The 21,505-nt window shown below is 36.9% G+C and overlaps 1 protein-coding gene across 1 annotated transcript in view; it reads right to left on the bottom strand.

The window, feature by feature from the left end:
* Positions 1–21,505, bottom strand: part of NDUFS4 (NADH:ubiquinone oxidoreductase subunit S4) — a 49,779-nt gene that overhangs the window by 12,979 nt on the left and 15,295 nt on the right. Inside the window, exon 2 of the mRNA XM_068423406.1 lies at positions 15,688–15,766. Coding sequence (XP_068279507.1) covers positions 15,688–15,766 — 79 coding nt within the window. The remainder of the gene's footprint in view (positions 1–15,687; positions 15,767–21,505) is intronic.

Genomic DNA, 21,505 nt, shown 5'->3' with positions numbered 1-21,505 from the left:
CAGGGAACAAGCAATGGGAAGTTGATGTCAAAACACAGAAAAACCTCCCAGCAAGCTTCCAGCAACCACCCAGGATTTGGAGTCTTGCTAGCCGCTCTCTTTTCAATACCAGAATTTCACACATTTCAATGACCATTATGACTTCAAAGAATCAAATTTTCATCATTGTCCGTCATCTGCCGGTTGATTTGTATAAAGGAGTTCTTCTGCATGCACTCCAGACAAAGGACTCCTTACTTTCGTGGCCATATATCAAGTTTAAAAGTTTTGTTTGTGACAGTTGTGTCTGTGGTAAGTTAGAGTAACACTGAAGGAGTGCAGCTGCTCTGCAGGAACCTCCTTTTTGGCATCATTTCACTTAAATAAAAACTGAATAATTAGCTTCTGCCTTTATTAAACCGCAAAAATGCCACTGGCCTTAGTAATTACTTCCGGTTGCCCCACCTACTTAACCTCAATAGTTTACACTTGTTAAAAAGGAGGGAAAGTAGAAGTTTTCTGTACTTTATAGGAGTTTGCTCCTATCAGCTTGCTCTCTTCCCCACCCCCAACATGTTTTACCAGACCAAATGAATAAAGTTTTGCTATAAATTCACGTTGCAATACACTTTCTTTAGGAGCTGTTATATCAAAGCACAGAACATGTTGCATAATACTCAGTAAATAGCTGCTGTGAAAGGAGCTTTTTATTTAGTGTGCTCAGCTGCTTAGGCTGTAAGTCAGGATAAGAACGTTTATGTTTCTACACTTCAATACGGTATTTTTGAAACAAATGCAAGAGAACAGAATCTACTATGCAAATTGCAAGTGAAAAAAATGGAGCAGAATGAACTAAACGTGGTCAGGCAACATTTATCTAACAGCTACAGACATAACAAGAGGACAAAAAGCTATTTGCCCTTAGGAAACTCTGTATCAGACAGAATAGTTTTCTTTCAGGCTTCACAATCATTCTGCATTATCACAGTAATCTGTGAAAAACATGGTGTTACCTGTAACCTGTTCTCCCATCTAACCATCCTGCAGAATGATTAATAAAGAAGTTGTGAAAAGCAGTGAAAGAACCGTATTTTGAAAAAGAAAATCAAACATTGTAAACAGGAAACGGGATTCAATAATAATGACTGCATGAAAGCTTCTATTTAAAGAAAATCTCTTTCCACAGGCAGTTTTGCAGAAAACACTAAAGAGAAACTGGATCTGGAGAAAAGTGGGTCTAGCAGAAGTAGGAATTGTCACATTACTGGAATCAACAGAAGCCCATTATAATACTTTTTAGTTGACTGACTGCCATTATGCAGAGGAGGTGTCAGTATCCAAAACAGTCCAACATTTGCAAGTGCTGTTAGCTTCAGCAAACGCTACTCATCATTTTGTATGTCACAGCTGAGGAGATGCTGCTGTAACAGCCATGATGGCTAAGCACTCGCTGTTGTCACAAAACCTCCTTGTGAACTTCCCCATCATCCCACCGCACGAAGGCTCCTGCCACTTCCCAATATTTTGCATTGCCTGATATTATTCCATGCTGCTTTCATGAGATAGTACACACATAATGGCACAACACATCCCACATACCATTAAACCAACATCACTTGCATTTGTTCAGAGAGAACACGATGAAAGGGTAAACAGGAATAATTGATTTGACTTCTAAAAATCCCAGGTGCTCTCTACATATTGGAACACAACTTCACACTAGTAAGTAGAAAACTTCCCCCTCACCAACCCTTCTTTCACATCTTAAAACACCGCACTTAAGAGTCTGCATTACATTCCCAAATTTTGTATTCACGTTTGCCTCCTGCAAAAGTCATAGAAAGATTGCATTTATAAAAGTGATTAATCGTGAAAGTTAATGGCAAAAGCTGCTGAGTTGTGCTTTTGTTGGTTTAAATCAGACTACTAAAAATAAAAACAAAAATCTCAGGTTTTCACCTCTCAGTGCCCTGAGAAGCCCCAAAACAGAGAGGCATTTTTCTTGACAAACATGCAAAAATACCTATCATTCAGCCTGCATTCTTGATGGACAGGTAAACAACATTTTAGAAATTTAAAAATGAAGCATTCAAAACACGTAAATCCCACTTTCAGGACAGACAGATATTTCATACTCAGTATAGTTTTTCTGCCAAGAAAGAATCAAAGAGCAAGACAAAATGATTATTTAATTATTAAGAATGTATTTTGTTCCTCTAACAGTATGTCTTAGTTTTGTAAATGTTGTCTGGGTAAATATCATGAAATTAAAGAGAAGGGGAATCAAATATCTGGGTTTACACTTTGCAGTTTCTCCATAAGACTGAAATTAAGAAAATCATTATTAAATGGAGGAAAGTAGAGGCAGTCAGGGGAGAAGAACCTATTTCATAAAAATAGACTGATGTTGCTACTAGTAGTTATCAGAAACTCCAGCATGGTCATGACATTCTTCAAACTGAGAAAATTATAAACAGCATGCTTATCTCAAACAGGGTGGGAAAAAAGTCTGAATAACTTAACACCAGATCTTGTAAAACTACTTTTTCTTCTAACATGACAAGATTCAGAGAGAACATACTTTCTAGAACTCATTCAAAGCATAGGTAAGCAAATCTTCTGCTTCCGCACACACAAGTGGCTGGGGTTTTTTATTACCTGCAAGGCATTTAAAAATACAGAGTTTACTACAGCACACAACTTTCAAGCATTCTACAAGAACTTCACATTCCTCAGATCAAAAACATGCAAAAAAATCAGTTACGAATAAGACAACAGCAAAGTCTTTAGACTGTAAACTTTCAAATAAAAAGAGAGGCAGTCTCAGTTTACTTGCATTTAGAAAAAGAAAGATAACTGAACAATTGAAATAATCTGATTGCCCTTAGAATAACTTACAGTTATGGCAACACTCTACTGCTTCACTACCATAAGCAACTGTTCTTACAGATATTATTTCTCAGTTTGAAAACAAAAAACCCAGGCAGGAAGGAGCTTTAAAGGAAAGAAGACAGAAGTACTAGCAGCTAGAGTCCATCTAGAATAGACCGCTTTGTATTGATTCCCCTGATTAATAAATAGTATATTGTAGTGCACTTGTAGTCCAGTGACAGTGTATTCTTTCAGAAAAAATTTACTCTTATGAGGAGAGGCTGAGGGAGCTGGGTCTCTTTAGCTTAGAGAAGAGGAGACTGAGGGGTGACCTCATTAATGTTTATAAATATGTAAAGGGCAAGTGTCATGAGGATGGAGCCAGGCTCTTCTCAGTGACATCCCTTGACAGGACGAGGGGCAATGGGTGCAAGCTGGAACACAGGAGGTTCCACATAAATATGAGGAAAAACTTCTTTACGGTGAGGGTAACTGAACACTGGAACAGGCTGCCCAGAGAGGTTGTGGAATCTCCTTCTCTGGAGACATTCAAAACCCGCCTGGACATGTTCCTGTGTGAGATGGTCTAGGTAATCCTGCTCCGGCAGGGGGATTGGACTAGATGATCTTTCAAGGTCCCTTCCAATCCCTAACATTCTGTGATTCTGTGATTCTGTGATACTCAGTTTGCAGTTCTGATTATTTATGCTATACTCCTAGCGTAAGTCACAATAAGCAGACTGGCTTGCAAAGCTATATGTAATATTTCAAGAGTATCTTGGTGAATAATACACTAAAGATTACTCTTGAGCTTACAGTCTATAAAACATAGTTTTGATCATGGACACCCAGCCCCAGTCAGCAGATGAGGGGAGGGTCTTCCATACTTTAAGTGAAAGCCAAAATTCAGGCTACTTTTGCACATTGGGAATAGTTTCTTTATTTTTTGTGTGTTTCTGATGCCATGTTAGTAAAGTTCTTATTTTTAACATTCATTAAAAGTTACCTGTATTTACAAAATAAATCATAAGCATATGACTTAAGTGAATTTTATAAAGTTACTGTTTCCAGGAATTCTGTCAGTAACAAGAAAATTAACAACTCTGATCTGCTTTATGTCCATTTGAAAACCTTACAAAGCTTCCTTTAAGTGCCCAGTAAGAAATTTTCCAAATAAGGCCTGGGTAGAGTTCCCAAGATGGGCACCACTTGTTCCATCATCTTCAGCCGTTGGAGAGGAAGGGGTCTAATCTGTGTTAAATGTGTGGCTGGGGTGCCTTTTCTCAGTTTTGTGGAAAGCTCCCTTACCAGTTCAAGCTGCAAAAGACCCAAGGGAGCATGATGTTCAAAGCCTAGCAGTGAACTTGGACACTACTTACACATAAGTAAGTGCAACTGGTGCTGTGAAGCAGGAACACCTGGGCCAATTCATACTCTAATCTGGACAGCAAATATCCTAAGGTCTGAGCTGTTGAGTTCAAATTTGGACGAATGGCAAAGTCTAACACTTGATAACTCTAGTAAGATTTCTTATGATGAAGTCGTAAGAAAGAGTATCATTACAGTAGATGAAACATTGTGGATTCAGCTTTCACCAGCTAACAATCTCCCTGGGCTGGCAGCTAGAACACAGAATACTAAATTTTTTTTTTATTTCATATCGTGCATTCTGGTATTCTTTTCCTTTCACCTCCCAATCAGCTATTATTTCCCTATTTAATGGTAGCTGTGCAACACCATTCAACTTTAAGGGTTAAAATTTAACAAACTGTTTATGCTTTTGTTTATTAAAAAAAGACATTCATCAAAGGTGGAGGTGAAAAAAAGCAAAAAATAGTGTTTTAAAGTTTAATTTGACAATACTGTCACACTAGTGCATGATCTGCTACTAAGAACAATATGAGGAAATCTGAGTTGATGTAAACCAATGCCTGTCTTCATTGTGACACATGTTCTCTGTTCTTTACATCTCTTTTATAAAGAAAGTGATTTCTGTAAGATACTTGCCACATAGTAACAAGTGGTGTGAGACACAGGGGAGAAAAACAGAAGCAAATCCCCAATCAAGAAATGCAAATTAGAGCAAAACCCCTATTGGTGCATGCTTTTTAGAAGAAAACTTGCATTTAAGAAATTACAAGGAAGCCAGACCTGTTAAAAGCTGTCCCTTACCCTAACACAAGATGTAATGCTTTTATGTAATATGCATGGACTTTAAAAAGTTGAAAGCAAGTGCTAAATAGTGTACACAATTTCCATACACAGCAGGTAGTGAAGAAAGGAACTGACACAGTTACCCTCTTTCAAGAGATGCACAATAGAGAACTGTTATGCAGTGTTAGCATACTGAAGGTATACGCATCAGGGACCTTGTGGCTATTAATGGCTTAAATGTTCACTGTATTTTGTTAATTACTGCATACAGCTTTTAAGCCTTAAAATGTGTTTTAGAAGGTTCTTTTCTAACAGTAACACAGTCATTATTCCCTGGTGGCAATGGGAGGCATTGATGGGGCTTCAACTGCTTCATCATCATCAATAAAGTGCACAGCTTAATACCACTGGACAAAAGCAGTTTCTTTAAATTTATCCATATGGTTAGTTAAAATGCAAGCTTTCTACGCTCTCTCTAAAAAGCTGAATCATAACTAGAATGTGTTAGTGTTATTCCACAAACTGTTTTTAGCTTGTGCTGTCTAGAAATCTGTCTCTGTAATTTGTGTTTTGGCCTTTATATGCTTGGCCTTTAAGGTTATTTATAGGACAGAAATCATGGTGCTACACTTGCTGATACAATAGAGAGAAACCTTCACCAATTAAATTCAGTAATTCAACTTGATACACTACATCTTTCCTTTCAGTTTTCCATTACTGTGGGGGAAAAAATCAAAGGAGAGTACAATGTACAATCATGTTTACTAAACAGTGATAAAATAGTAAGAATTTGTATTGGAAACAGACATTACAGAAGAAAATATTCAACTTCTATATATATTCAATATAAGAAGATATGATTCTTCTTATCAGAGAATCAGAATTAGCTGACCCAAGAATGCTTTCAAATGGAGCAGGCATGGCAACAAAAATGTGGTCCTAAGAAAAAATACAAAATAGAAGAATAAAGAGTAAGTTACTAGTGCAGACTACAATTTTAATCTTAAAAAAGCTTCTGCCTGCTTAACATGCTACTCAGTGAAAACTTCAAAATATACGATTTATGATAATGATGTTGGCCTATATAAAAAAATATTCTTATTTATTTTTATACATGAATATATGTTCACATCTGCAAAGTTAATCTAAGGAAAAACTATATACTTCTTCAGATGTTTGTAATGAGAATTACTCACCATAGTCTTAATTTTTTTTTTTAAAACATTTTCAACATGATTATAACATCTTTAAAAAAATACTGTATTTGGTCTTATCAGCACTTTGTAGAAATTCCTTATAGCTCACCTTCTTCTCACTTGTTAACCCAGTTTTCAGGCTAACAGGTAATAGGATAAAAGTTATTTCCACATCAAGCAAAGATTTTCTTTTGCACTAAACGTAAACCAATGGGCTTTATGGAGTGAACAGAAATGAGTATGCCAAAAAGACACATAAGAGATTGAGCAATTTCCCTACAGTGCATGCTTCACAACACAAGAACTAAGTTGCATATTAAAACTCTGGATCTGAACACCAGATGCTCTCTCCATGGTCCATGTCCCCACTTAACACAAGTTAACGTTCCTAATTTGAGACTGCAGCCATCAAAGTAGTTCAAAGATACCTCATAAACCAGCCATCAAGAACTGCAAGAGCATCTGGTTCCATTTCATCATTGATCTTCTGAGTAGGGAGAAGTAGTACTGAAGAAGCACCAAGCTCTTGCCGCATAACCAAGATGTTCAAGGATTCCCACAGGATTACTGGGCTTTCCAGACAAGTAAAGCTTTTCCTTTCTGACTTGATAAAACTACCCAGCTAGAACTTAATGACTAGAAACAGCTTTCAAGTCTGTACACAGAACTTTATTAGTTAGGCTAGGATATGTGTCTTAAATCTACAACTTAGATATACTACAACAATGCAGAAAGACACATTTGATTGAACAGAAAAGCAAACCCTCTACAAGGAATTGTTTATTCACTGGTTCCGACAGAACATGAAGGATTCACGTCATCTACAGAAATATTTCATGACAGGGGATACTAACTTAGGTGTTCTAGAAAAGGTCCAGATAATGTTTTTTTTTATGAGAACATGAAAATACTATCTAGTCTTTAAAAAACAAAACTACTAAACAAAACAGTTCAAAAAATGAAGTTACTTCTTACTCCTGTTGATTACTAAGCTGTATCAATGGCTTACTTTTATTCTTTCTAGCAGATTAGAAACACTGCTTGCATATTGAGACTTACAACACCAAAAAAGTATTTGCATGTTGAATAACCCTTTGGAAGCCAGACAAACTAAACATGGCACAATGATACTCCTTTAATGTGTTCTGAGCAGCCATCATAGCAAGCTCTTCAAAACCAGTATTCTTTGATAGAAAATTAAGTACTATGTAATGAAACAAAAAAAATGCCTGCATACCCTTCAAAGAGACATATTCTTTGACCCAGTGCTCCAGACTGAAGCCTTGAAATTTTTGCACAAGAATGCTGCATGAAGGAAGCCCAGACAAAACAGACACTCGAGATGTTAGAAGGTTGTGTAACCTCAATCTCAGACACTCCTCCTTCCAATACCCAGCAGAGATAGCACTACCATGCACCAAAAGAAAAGGCTCTCAGAGGAAGAAATCAAAATCCTTTATCCTATCCTAAAACCAAAATAAACCTACATAGGGATGAGAGTGCAATTGCTCTCACTGATACAACTACGTATCACTTTATACAAGGTTCTGCGATACTTGCAAAATGTGTAGTTTTCTAAACTGAAAAACAAAATTATCTCAAGCTGAGATTTAGTAATATTTATTGCTCTTAAAAGACAGACAAAGGTGATGGCAATTTCTTTACTTGGACTGTCCAGAGTTATAGAAAGCTTCTTTATCATGGGGAGTAACTTGCTTCCTGCAGACATTCTTACAGAAAGCTCTTTATCGGTATCCAGCCAACCAGGTTTTCTAAACCACAAGCTTCATCAAACTATAATTGCTTACTAAAACAAGCTGCAGCAAGCAGTATAGGCTGAACTGAGCTATGATATTGCAACTCGAGGGATTTAGCAGCCAAACAGCAAAATATAGTGGATTTGCAGTGCTGAAAATGCGTACATAGCTAGACAATCTGGTAACTACACACCACACACACCTACACCTGAGCTTGTACTGTATTTAAGACCAAATGCAACTACGAACTGAAACTGTAACAAAGAAACTGCCAAATTATTTAAACTAAAAATAAATTTTTAAAAATCACTGTTCAGAAATGAATATATGCTCTGGCAGACCAGTGTGGTGTAGATGAAGGAAGAACGATTATCACCATCCCCGAAATCATTAAAAACTTTAAATATTATATTTCACATTAGCTAAGTTATCCAAGACAGTTTTTTCCCCACCAGAGCAGTATTTCCTAGTCTTGGGGCAGGGGGGGTGGAGAAAAGAAAAAAAAAACACCCCACAACTTTTTAATAGATTATGTTTTGCAGCAAAAATGCAGATTTACAAATAAACTACCAGTGACCACAACGAGTAAAGGCCTCTCAGTATTTAGGTCTATAAAAGTTCACTCTTAAACTAGACACTTTTATTAAAGTAGATGCATATATATGTTTACTCGCAAAGTGTTCTCTTTTGAAAATTCCGCTTTTATTGAAAGAACGCATTTGATTTTGAAATAATTCTAGAATGTGGTTTTATACCTTAAACACCTTCTACACTGGAAAACAGTATCATTCAGGCGTCAAACATGACAACTGCAGACGACTGAACGCAAACTAAACACTAAGTATTGCATATGAAGTGAAACGAGAGGACAAGACGCATTGTATTAAACATTTTATAAACCACCAGCAAACAACTTCTTTTTTATCTTGAAACCCAAGTAAAACAGTTCAAATAAGCTGGTCACCTGCTTACGTGACACAACTGTGATAGAAGAAAGTACTTCTCCAAACCACAGGCTTCATATACAAGGCTATTTTGGCCAAAACTAGAAACTGTTTCTCAAAACATATCTGCAAAGTAAAGGGTGGAAAAAACACTTCCACTAACCTCATTTTACCTAACAGTTTTGACTGTACATTTTTATTCATTTTTCATTATTCAGAAGCAAAACGCAAGCTGCTGATCTAATTGAGAGAAAAAATAAATAGAAGGAATACAACTGGGGTTAGGTGGAGGGAACAGGTGGTGGTGGTAACTCTCTCTGAACCCCCACACAAATTTCCATCCTGGTACCTTGTGCCCTTTCAATATGACAACTCCTTATCCCAGAGCCATACATATAAGGCACACAAAAATTTGTAAGTTACATTTCTCATCTAAAGAGGAAGGCTGTCCTGAACTGGATCCTTTATGGTAACCGGCTGAATAAATACCACAGCTAGAGTAGACTAAATGAAGAAAAGATTATTCTAATTTCTTTTATTCTGTTAAATTACTTTAAGAACATCTTGAACTCACCCTCAAGGAATAATCCACAAGGGGTTAACAGCATTCTGAAAAACCAAAACATAGGATATCCACTATATCCTTATTATCTATCACTGCGGTAATGCTTGGAGAATTTTTGGCTGAATAGTAGTTTCAAGAAAAGGAAATCTAGTAAGCCTGTCTTTAATAAATGCATACTTTGCGAAGTGTTTCTCTTCACCAAGTAGCAAAAACAGCTCCTATACACAGTCTTCAAATGCAATGTCACACTGTCTCTCAAGTAATTTTCTGACACATTACTGCTTTGTTTTTCAAAGAAGTATATTATATACTCTCAGCTCTTGGGAAAGAGCTGCTGGCAATGATCACACTTCGAAAAACACATTAAAGCTTGATTTGCTATGTCCTTTGTTTCACAGCACTGCAGACTATCAGATTGAGATTTGAAGATGTTTCATCATTCCAGGCTACTTCTCACTTGTTTGTATATTTTATTTTGAGCTGCAGTATTAGAGTTTATTATAGTAAAGTCTATGCTTCTCTAATCAAAGATTATACAATTTCACTAATTTCTAAGCCTAGCCAAAGCTGGGATTTGGATGAAGGTGAACAAACTGTGACTCAATCCTGAAAACATGGTGTGATGTTTGCTAATACTGCAGTCTTCTACAAAAATGGAGTGTTTCTGCAACTTTTGTGCTGACGAGGTTTATGTTCTGAGAATCCTATTAATACATTGCTACTGCTGGATTATCCAGTAGTAAACACTTACAACAGACACTAACTGCTGCCTCTGGACAGCCAAGAGGAAGCTGCTAAGATTCTTGATACCAATTTCACAACAGTTATTAGAATCATAGAATCATTAAGTTGGAAAAGACCCTTAAGATCATTGAGTCCAACCGTTAACCTAACACTGCCAAGTCCACCACTAAACCATGTCCCTAAGCACCACATCTACATGTCTTTTAAACACCTCCGAGAATGGTGACTCAACCAGTTCCCTGGGCAGCCTGTTCCAGGGCTTGACAACTCTTTCAGTGAAAAAGTTTTTCCTGATATCCAATCTAAACCTCCTGTGGTGCAACTTGAGGCCATTTCCTCTCATCCTATCACTTGTTACTTGGGAGAAGAGACCAACACCCACCTCGCTTTCAGGTAGCTGTAGACAGCAATAAGGTCTCCCTTAAGCCTCCTTTTCTCCAGTCTAAACAACCCCAGTTCCCTCAGCTGCTCCTCATCAGACTTGTGCTCTAGACCCTTCACCAGCTTCGTTGCCCTTCTCTGGGCTCGCTCCAGCACCTCAATGTCTTTCTTGTACTGAGGGGCCCAACACCGAACACAGTATTTGAGATGCAGCCTCACCAGTGCCAAGTACAGGGGGACGATCACTTCCCTAGTCCTGCTGGCCACGCTATTTCTGATACAAGCCAGGATGCTGTTGGCCTTCTTGGCCACCTGGGCACACTGCTGGCTCATATTCAGCCAGCTGTTGACCAACACCCCCAGGTCCTTTTCTGCCAGGCAGCTTTTCAGCCACTCTTCCCCAAGCTTGTAGCGGTGCATGGGGTTGTTGTGACCCAAGTGCAGGACCCAACACATGGCCTTGTTGAACCTCATGCAACTGGCCTTGGCCCATCGATCCAGCCTGCCCAGATCCCTCTGCAGAGCCTTCCTACCCTCCAGCAGGTCAACACTCCCACCTAATTGGGTATCGTCTGTGAACTTACTGAAGGTGCACTCGATCCCCTCGTCCAGATCATTGATAAAGATACTGAACAGAACTGGTCCCTATCCTGAGCCCTGGGGAACACCACTTGTGACTGGCCGCCAACTGGATTTAACTCCATTCACCACAACTCTTTTGGCTTGGCCATCCAGCCAGTTTTTTACCTAGCGAAGCAGAAGCCCATCCAAGCCATGAGTAGTCAGTTTCTCCAGGAGAGTGGTGTGAGAGACTGTGTCAAAGGCTTTACTAAAGTCTAGGTAGACAACATCCACAGCCTTTCCCTCATCCACAAGGTCCACTTATTAATCCACTTTGGCCTATGCTGCTGCAGTATACAGCATTTACTGCTCCTCTTGAACATCATCTGAAAAGTATAAACTGCTCATCCTCAAAAAGGGGTTCAGATTTTCTGCGCCCTATTTGGTTTATGCAAGTTATCTTTAGGGAGTTATGTAGTTTGTCTACAATCAGAAGAAAAGTGGCCCTCTGCTGAGGTTGAGTACTGAGACTTCTGAACCATTACTGAAAAAAAAAGTTAATTAACAGGATAGACAAAACAAAAACATTTCAGGACAGGAGTTGAAATGTCAATAGCATCATTGTAGTTAGCCTGTCGTGCCTGTAATAGAGTCTGTCCCTACATGTTCTCACAACACTGCAAAAACTACTTTAGCACCATTTCAATTGCACTTGATAGCACTGCTCCTGAATGCTTAATTCGGTGTAGCAACTCTTCCTATTTTATCTTGGCCTGATACAGAACAAAAACATCTGTGAGATGGCTGCAACTAATAGCTGATCCTTAACCAGAGTTCCACAATGTTTCTAGTGTCTCCCCAGTGACCAAACTCTACAACTGCTCTTGCAACAAATTTTGCTTTGAGCTACAGCATATACATTATCAGTGGAATATTCTTCTTTAGAGAATGGAAAGGATATTTTCTGGCAGTTGTTCTAATTTTGAAATGTTCTTGCAATATTGATATGATTTAACCACTACAAAAGTCCTTTTATTGGCAAATATTTGGCGGTAATTTAGTATGGTACCTTCCAGCTGCAGACAGCAACTTTCACAAAAGCGCTTAGCCTGTAGAAACTCCAGGCTAGACACCCACAATGCAGCGTTACCAGCACTGACTGGGAAGCCTGCTTAAAGCACACATGCCGAACTGGATGACTTTTAGCCACAACAACCAGTATTGATGCACTCTACTTAAAACGACTGAAACAAATCACAGTAATTTAAAACAGTTCAAACCTCCATTTTAGGCAAAACTACCGAAGCTTTTTATAATGATGATGGAAGCTATGTTATTGCACATGCACAAACAGTTAAATCATTTGGAATGTTACCTGAGGGAGATTTGCTGCCGACAGTCTTTGTCCTCTATAGCCCAAATTTCCTAATGCAAGCAGGGTCTTGAGAGACTACTTTTCACCCAGCTATTTGTCCAGACTCTTGGAATATGACCTTATTGGTGGCCAGAGAGTCACAATGTGATGCAACAACTATATTTTAGTTTAGCTTTGTTCATTTTGTATGTTATTTTCTTCAGATTTAACTGTTCATTAAAAGTTATTTTATTCAATATTCACTGAAAACAGGTAGTAACTGAGACAAAGATATAATTTCTTGGATGTGTTCTATATAAGCTGAGCATTTAACTCCTTTTACATTTAAAAGTCTCACTTTTTCCTAATATGAAAAATGAATGTGTTCTAAACCACTGTATTTTTTACTATTTCATTAAAACTCATTTTTCTGTTGTATCTGATACATGCTGGACTGCAGTAAGAGGGTGACTGACTACTGCTTAAAAATTCAATGTCAGGATGCTATTCCCCCTTCTATTTCATTTGTGTTTCCCAAGACAAGGAATATTTTAGTACTTACAGAACCATATGGGACCCTAGACAATTCAAAGGAATACCTGTTGATCAAGTTCTAGCATATGCATGTATGCATAGGAATACAAGGTCTACAAAAGCACTGGCAATAGATTAATTCAACTACTATATGCGGTTAAAAGTTTTCAATAACCACAGTGTAAACATCAACTCTCAGAAGAGTTCAGTTTCAAAATAAGTTACAAGAGGCATAAGGCAAACAAGGATAACTGTATTCCATTTTTCGTCTGTTTTTTCTTCTCCTTTCTGATACGCATGTAAAAACTACCCATAAGGTGATGCCAGGCTTTAAAAAAAAAAAAAGTATGCCAAAGCTAACAAATCCATCAAAATATGATTTAATAATTTCTAACAATGGGATGCACATATCTGGCAATAACACAAGGGGAGGGATCTTTTTAAATTAAAAGTTAAGCCTCAACTTCTGAGATACAGTTTAATTACAACTTGCATGGAAATAATAGTTTTATTATGCTTAGTAACATTATTTTAAAACCAGAAAATTCATGTAATGTGTTAAATTAGTTTCAGTGGGTTGCAATTAATCTTACTTAAAATCAGGAAATATACACCAAAAACCTAAAATAAGTTAATACAGTACTCTACTTTTCCATGAGGTTTAACAGGTGTCTAGAGAACTTCTCCTAATCCTGAAAGAGTTGAAAACCACATCAAACATCTTTGTGAAGATTTTCCTTGCTAATGGGATACATATTTTTGCCCATTAATAGAACAACAATTATTGGGTATTTTATGGCATTATGGAAACTTCTCCAAAAGCGTAACTAAATCTACAAATGAAAACTTAAAAACATTACTCTAATTTTATATAATTTTGTTTCAGGCCCTACAATAATCTGGAAAAAAAAGCTTTGTGCACCTAGAATGTGCACCTACATGCACAACATTGTAGGAAAGTACTATTCATTCTGACATTTAACCTAATACTTTAAAGAACTGAGGATAAAATAATCATTTAGATACAGTGTATGTAGCAAAATTAAATAAACTTATTGAATGGCTGCTACTATCAGATATTAAAAAAACCCCAGCAACTACGATATGAGCATTTTCAAATTGTTGTGAATACATTAGAAATAACCACTTCACTTACAACTCATTTACACTAACACTGACAGAACAGAATAGTTGTATTTCAAATTAGTATCACTTTAACTCAACTGGAAGATAAACTCTCATAGCTACACAGGGTAATGCACAATCCTAACAGGATGATGTACATTTAAATACAAAATGGAAGATAGAAGAGTATTTATTTTGTGGGTCGGTCTTCGCACTGTAGTCTCTTTCAGTTCTATGTATCCATCAACCAAGGTCACAATAGGGAAATGCGATACTGTAAATTCAGGCATTGTAAAAACTCTATTTAGAGGGTTTTTTTAATGTTAAAGAACAGTGCTACAATAATCAAATGCAATTCACAACGAGTTTAGGGAAATTTAAGTCTATTGACTTGGTGAATCTTATTTACATAGTGACTCATGAACTCTTGTATATTAAATGAAATTTCCTGAATCCCAAGTTATGCAATTAGATTACCAATTCACATTAGCTAGAATACAGTATTATATTTTCCCTAATTTTTAAATCTAAAATTATACAATTACTTTTTAAATTCAGAAAAAAGTTTACAAAATTTTCTATCTGTGAGTAGATTATTATTGCTACATATATATTACAAAGCATGAGAAAAAAAAGCCCTAAAAAATTCTTAAAGTAGGTGTGCTTTGTTCCAATAGCCTGCTCAACTTCAGCTGTCTCAACTTCTAGTTATCATTACAAATGTTCAATTTATAAATATAAATTCCAAATATTTCTTAAGTAGTTAATATAGCTTCAGGAATACAACAAAGCACATACAATATGAACTGTCTAGTACATATGATGGGTATTTTTTTTCCTGAAGATTCAAAAGCAATATGAAAACCAATGAAAAGCATGCTTCTGCAGTGACGCATTTTCCCCAGAAGTCTTACAGAAATTATACTATTGAATAATGTAAACATAAATGTCAGGTTGCATCTAGAGTAACAGACCACACATTATGGAAGAACTTAGAAGAAAAGATTGCCAAATTTCTGATCTGCTACTGATTAGCAGAAGAATGTTATGCATTTGTTCCTAGTTGTAATCTAACCTTCATGCATATTCAAAAGCTAGAGTATATGTACATAGTAACAATAAGCTTGCATGATGCTTCTTTACACAGTTTCTTTAGTAATATGTGTCCTAATGAAGATAATTTCAGGAAGCTGGCAAATACTGTATAATTTCACTACACAGAAAATATACCCAGATTTCAAAAAGAACAAACTTGTTAAAAATTACAGCTCATACTGGTCTTTGGCCACAGTATAATAATAATAAACAAGGTACTCATCATTCTATACTGTTTAACACTTTGAATGCCACATTTCCTTCACATACTTATGTTTTACTAATGCTCCCCTTTTAAAAATGAATGCTTTGTAGTTCACATTCATACGGCTTTCCTAGAAGAACACAGAATACCATACTGAATGCCTATTGTGCAGAAATAACCCTGAAGGCTGTATCATAGCAGTATGCAGCAGAAAGCCCTTACCAATTTTTCATCAACTGTGATGAGTTGCGTGTCTCGAGTTTGGTCCTGTGCCAGCCGCCATGTGGAAGTGCTCAGTGACCTGCGGTGTAAGACTTGAAGTTAAAAAATGATTCATGCAATGAGAAAATAGAGGCAGACAAATCTTACATAAACAAGTTACTTTAACAATATCCGTCTTGTAAAAAAAATTGAAGAGGGAGAGATGAGGGCACAAAAATCCTTTTTCTCCCCAATTAGTTCTGTCTGCTGAGTTTTTGGCAGACTCCCACTTAGCAGTTCACAACAGGCTGCACTTTATGTCAGCCTACAGGCTCTCTGTCACAGAGAGACTGCCAGTGGCAAGGACTGTACTGCTCTATATGAATATACAGTAGCTGGTTTGTCACGAACAGACAGAAAAATACAAGGCTGCTGCAAGCAATCTGGAACTCTGATCCTTAAAATGATGGCATCAGAGGAAAAAAATCCTAAATCTATTCATAATGGTAAAGCTCCAGTTCTACTTCTACAATTTATCAACAGAATATTAACAAATTTAAAAAAAAAAGCCCAACACCAACAAAACACAACAAAAAACAACAAAGCAAACCCTAACTGATAATTCAAACACAATTTTCTGGTTTTCAGTGAGCAAATCTCACAACTATTTAGCTTCATTTCTAAATCAGTATGGGTCAGCTTATTATTAATATTCTTGCATAATTACTAAACCTGTAAGGTAAAGATGGAAACACAGAACCCAATTCCACATCACTGAATTAAGAAGTAAAATTTGCCCTTAATTTGCATTATGTCACTCATGTCAGGATTGGGTCCTTTGAGTAAAAATCTTCTTTTGGCAAAATAATGCAACAGCAAGTGAAACAAGCCAAAAAGCCCACTTCTCTTAGCTAATAGTGTGCTTCACATTTAATTAAGGTCATTTTAAACAAATGAGGCACAAAAATGCAAGAATACAGACAAGTGAACAGTAAGAGGGACTAAGCCACTTTCGTTTCAACTGTTCTTCAGAGGATTACCTAATTTGGAAAGCCAGACATGCTTGCAGATGCAAATGAACTTTGAGATATTGCCTATGGGATATTTACAACCACACTTCCAGTAATTTAACGCTATTGGTAACATTTACCTGACTTTTGAGGAAACCATCCATAAGTACCTTTAAAAACACGACAGCTTTCAAAGCCAAATTCCAAGACTTCCAGAAAATTTGCAATACTATCCAAACTAACCCCTCCTCACATAAACTCTACCCGTTAAATAGCCAATAATGTGAAAAGTGTCTCAGGACCAGATAACTTGCACATAATCATCCAAAACCTGTAGAATTAAAAGAGCGTTATCTTCTACGCCATTTTACTAAGCCATGGAAACATTAAAGACCGAACTGGAGGAACAGTCCCCATAACACATGCATCTACCATGTGTTCGAGTCTTAAATCCCTCCCTAATTTTTGTCAATTCTGGTAAGAATGCATTTGAAGATGAACTTGATCATTTAATTAATCTAGCAGCACTGGATTTAACACATTAACTAAACAAGCATTCAATTTTCAGACAATATTAGCATGGTCAAGTTTTTAGGAGGTAAAACCTACACTAGAAAGGAATTTAAAATTAGTGACTATAAAGCAAGCCACAAGAATCTTATAAAACTAAACAACTGGAACAAAGTTCAGTTCGGTAATATTTCAAATGCAGATTCTGACAAACCTATACTTCTAACACAGATTACGCTCTCCTAAATTACCTTCAATCTGCCAGTAACAACTGCAAAAAATCTCCACATCATGAAAAACAAACTCAAAGCACAAAATTTATAGAATTACCCACCTTTGTGACACGGACAGACACTTCTATTCCTATTTAAAATTACAAAATCTGTCTGCAAAGGTACTTTGAAGAACAAGATGAAGTTTTCAAGTGCAAGGGAGCACAAGGATTTCATAAACATAGAAATTATAACTACTCTGTTAGCTCAAAATCTCTGTCACAGATAGCTTCTGGCTCCACACAGCTGTCACTTTTTAATTTGTACATATAAAACAATACATCATAAAAACAGAACAGACAGATACCATGGTGCGCTACAAGAAATGGCTCTTAGATGGTCCTTATTCAAAAACATGCCAAGAGAGAAGTTATCCTAAAAGCCTTCAGAACAGCAGCATTACACTCGAGTTCCAGCGACAAGTAGCTGAAGCCACGCAATTTCCAACCTTAACAAGGCAAAACATTGTAACAGAAAAGTTAGTTTCTCGCCCATTCCAGGAATTTTAGTATCAAAGTAGTATTCTGCTGGTATTCTAGAACTTCATGTGATACAGTGTTCACTACGCTATTTAATATACGGCCACAGACGGACATTGGATTATGCAATCAAATTGGTCCTTTCTGGACAGAAAATAATCTAAACTATGAACCAAGAAGTTCTCTGAATCTTGCTCTGTGGAGGGGTCTGATGAATATGTAAAGATATGAGTGTGCCAGGATTTAAGTAATATGGCTGATCAGAATCACACTTTTTCTTGTAATATAAATGCAATTTGGAACAAAATATAGTACAATTCAGTTCACTTTTGGTTGGGTTTTTTTTAATTTGTAAAAGCATTAATCAGCTTTGCAAAGTACAACTGCCATGCCCTTCCAAAATTATTTCCATTCAGCATTACGTCACTTGATATCGTTTTTACTCATAAGATTGCTCATTTTGGAAATTTCTGTATTTGCAGAAAACAAAAATTTAAAGAGATTTCATACCACTACAGCTAATAGGGAAGAGCAGGCTAAAAATCCCACCAGATTAAAGGTGGGCAGACTCTGAGATGCCTCTACACTGCATACAGAGGGAGCTGCTTTTTTTGCACAAGATGTCTCTGTCAACTGGGATAAATTGCAAGGCATCACACCTTACAGCTCTCCATGATGTTTCAGCTCTTCTTCTACAAAAGGAGACAGACAGTTTACAAACCTAAGTCAACTTCCACTCCTCTTCATCATTTTTCAAAGCCATTTCTACACCATTCTGGAAAAAGCCCAACTGTTACTAGAATTTGCAACCTTGCATGTTTCTTCAATGCCCAGACTTCTGTCCATCCCTGCATTGCAATGAGTTGGAAAGAACATACTTTCCTTAAGAACTTACTATTTGAAAACTGGTTGAAAAATGGCATTTGGACTAGACTAGGAATGTGAACCATAAGTCCATGGAGGTCCCTCTGTGTAAAAATATATTAAAAAAAAATACCAGTTTTGCTTTAAAGGTGACAGGCTGTTGATATTTCCATTTGTTGCATCTCTCACGGGAAAGTAACCTGGAGCTTAGAAATAACAGCAACTCTGAAATATCATGTGATCTGGAATACTACTATTTAAAAGTTAATGGAAAGTGTTACTTGATTCCCAAAGCACTTGTTTAATTTTCAACAGGTTTCATTTCAAGTTTGTCCCTAATGTCAGCCACTAAACTGAGGAGATAACCAGGAAACAGACTTCTTTCACACAATCTTCTCTTTTCAAACTCCCACAACAAGAAGTATCATTTCATCACTCAAGTTTCCCCTTAGAAATTGTATAAACTTTACAATATTTATTTTACCTTCAAATTAAATGAATATGCAAACTAAATCATTTAAGTGACCACTGAATTGAAACCTTTTATTCTGTCCTCAACAGTAAAGTAATTCTCACAGAATTCCCAATTAATACTTGCCTCTGCTCACATCCACCCTGACCTTTAGGTAGCTTTTGCGATGGATAAACTTGCAGAAGTATAAAACACAGTTTTTACAGTTCCATTCTCACAAGGTTCTCCTCCTTTCTTATACTACTGACCTCTGGAAAGGTAATTTGCTTTCTTCCTTTCTCTTTGTAAGCGATTATCCCATTTTGCTGTTTTTTTGACTGCTTGTGCATTTTTTTTCCTGTCGAAACGTCTTGGGATGAGGCCTTAAGAGCAGGAAGTTCCATTTCTTACCCTGTTCCAAGACTAATCAAACTGATTTAAAATTACTGTACACAGAATACTTGAAATAATAATAAATAGATGAGTAATAGAATTCACAAGTTCAGAAACTATTCAGAAAGTTTTACATGTAATAGCTAGCAACAACAAACTCTACTATCTTCTAGGCTCATTAATGTCCCATTCAAAACACAGATCAGACAAACTTCTTTCACAGTTACTTTCTAATAAACAAAGAGTGACGAGACTCCAAGCTGGCCACAGCTCCGTTGTGGATCTGCCCAAATATTTTTCTTATAGTGAGCTCCCTAGTGACGAACAAACAAGCTTTCAAATGTAAAAGCCTGGGTTTACTAGAATAGTTAGCCTTTTGAAACAAAAACCTTCAAAATTACATAGACAAAAGTAAAATTAAGGTTTATTAAAAAAAAGTCACCCATGTCCTTCATGATCTTGCAGATACATAAATGTGGGACACTGTAGGAAAGTATGTGGCTAATCCAATCTGCAGCTTCTTGGTTTATAATCAACCCTTCACAAGGTCTTCTAGTCCATAAAAAGTTTTTCTTTCATCAAGGAGGCCTGGCTGTATGGCTGGTGAAGCTGCCACACTTAACCCCCAAGGACTCAGACAGCAGAGTTCTCTTGCTGAAGTTTGTCTTCCTGGGCCTCTTCCTTCAGATGCATCTGGCATCACATTCCTCCTCTCAAGTATATTCCCTCTCTCAAATCTCCTAGTCACTCTCTTAATGGAAGATTCCTTCTTTTTTCCGTACATGTTAGTCTGTCACACAAATATGGAGGTGTCTTTGTGTTTCCACAAACACGGATAACTTGGCATGAACGTACAGCAGTGCCTTTGGCTACAGAGACCACCACTCTCTCTTATCATCTGGTTTGCAAATATGAAAATGGTATTTTCTCCCCAATCTGTGCTATTGTGTTAGGCATTTAAATTCCTTAGACTTGATCTATATGTTCCTGTATCATCATTTTACACTATTATCATTTAATAATTCCTGTAATTTATTATAAACTCATTATGCTTATTTCTACAGTTCACTTAAAATATAACTGTATAATACAATTTTGTCTTTAACATCAGTCTGATCATGTCCAGCTTCAGCCTGAACTCTGCTCTAACATCTGCTATAAAACAATACATTTTAATGATTTTTCTGGGTTTCAGTGTTACGAATTTAAAAAACGTTAAGGCTACTTTTTCTTCCACAGTTCTTTAGAGAGGCATTATAGACCTGAATGTCACATCTAGACTGGGTTATGGCTACAATTTGTTATTTTAGAGCCTCACAGTAAAACTAAATTTCTTTCATACTGAGTAAAGAGACAAGAGTGGAAACTTGGCAAAGACTATACTACATGGTCTTCTTAAATACTTGTAAAAATACTCTTACATTAGCTCAGTAACATAGAATGAATTAATGATGACTACTAGTGAAAATGTGGATTTGTAGAGTCCAAGAATTTCTATAGGTATCACGTATCTTGGAAAAACAAATGCTGTGATCCTCTGACCACGTGTCTTCCACGAGAAGCGTGTACTCCCCTTCCACCGTCATCTGCTATTCCAGCTGAGCCACAACTGGGTTCCACATCTCTGCTACACAAATGGTACACAAAAGGTCCATTGGGAAGCCATTGGAAATTCTCCAGTCTTCACTACAATACTCACACCAGAATCATGTCTCTCAACCATCTTATCCCATTGTGGGATAAAGACGTAGCACAGTTCCTTGTTTCAGGGAACATACTCATGTCTTCTCTTCCCTTCTTACATTACAGACCCCAGCTCTGTTGATGCCATTAACCAGTTCTGTTGAACTGGAGAAACCA

Source organism: Nyctibius grandis, chromosome Z (assembly GCF_013368605.1).
Source record: "Nyctibius grandis isolate bNycGra1 chromosome Z, bNycGra1.pri, whole genome shotgun sequence".
NCBI lineage: Eukaryota > Metazoa > Chordata > Aves > Nyctibiiformes > Nyctibiidae > Nyctibius > Nyctibius grandis.
The sequence above is the reverse complement of the archived record's forward strand: the minus strand, read 5'-3'. Positions and strand labels throughout refer to the sequence as shown.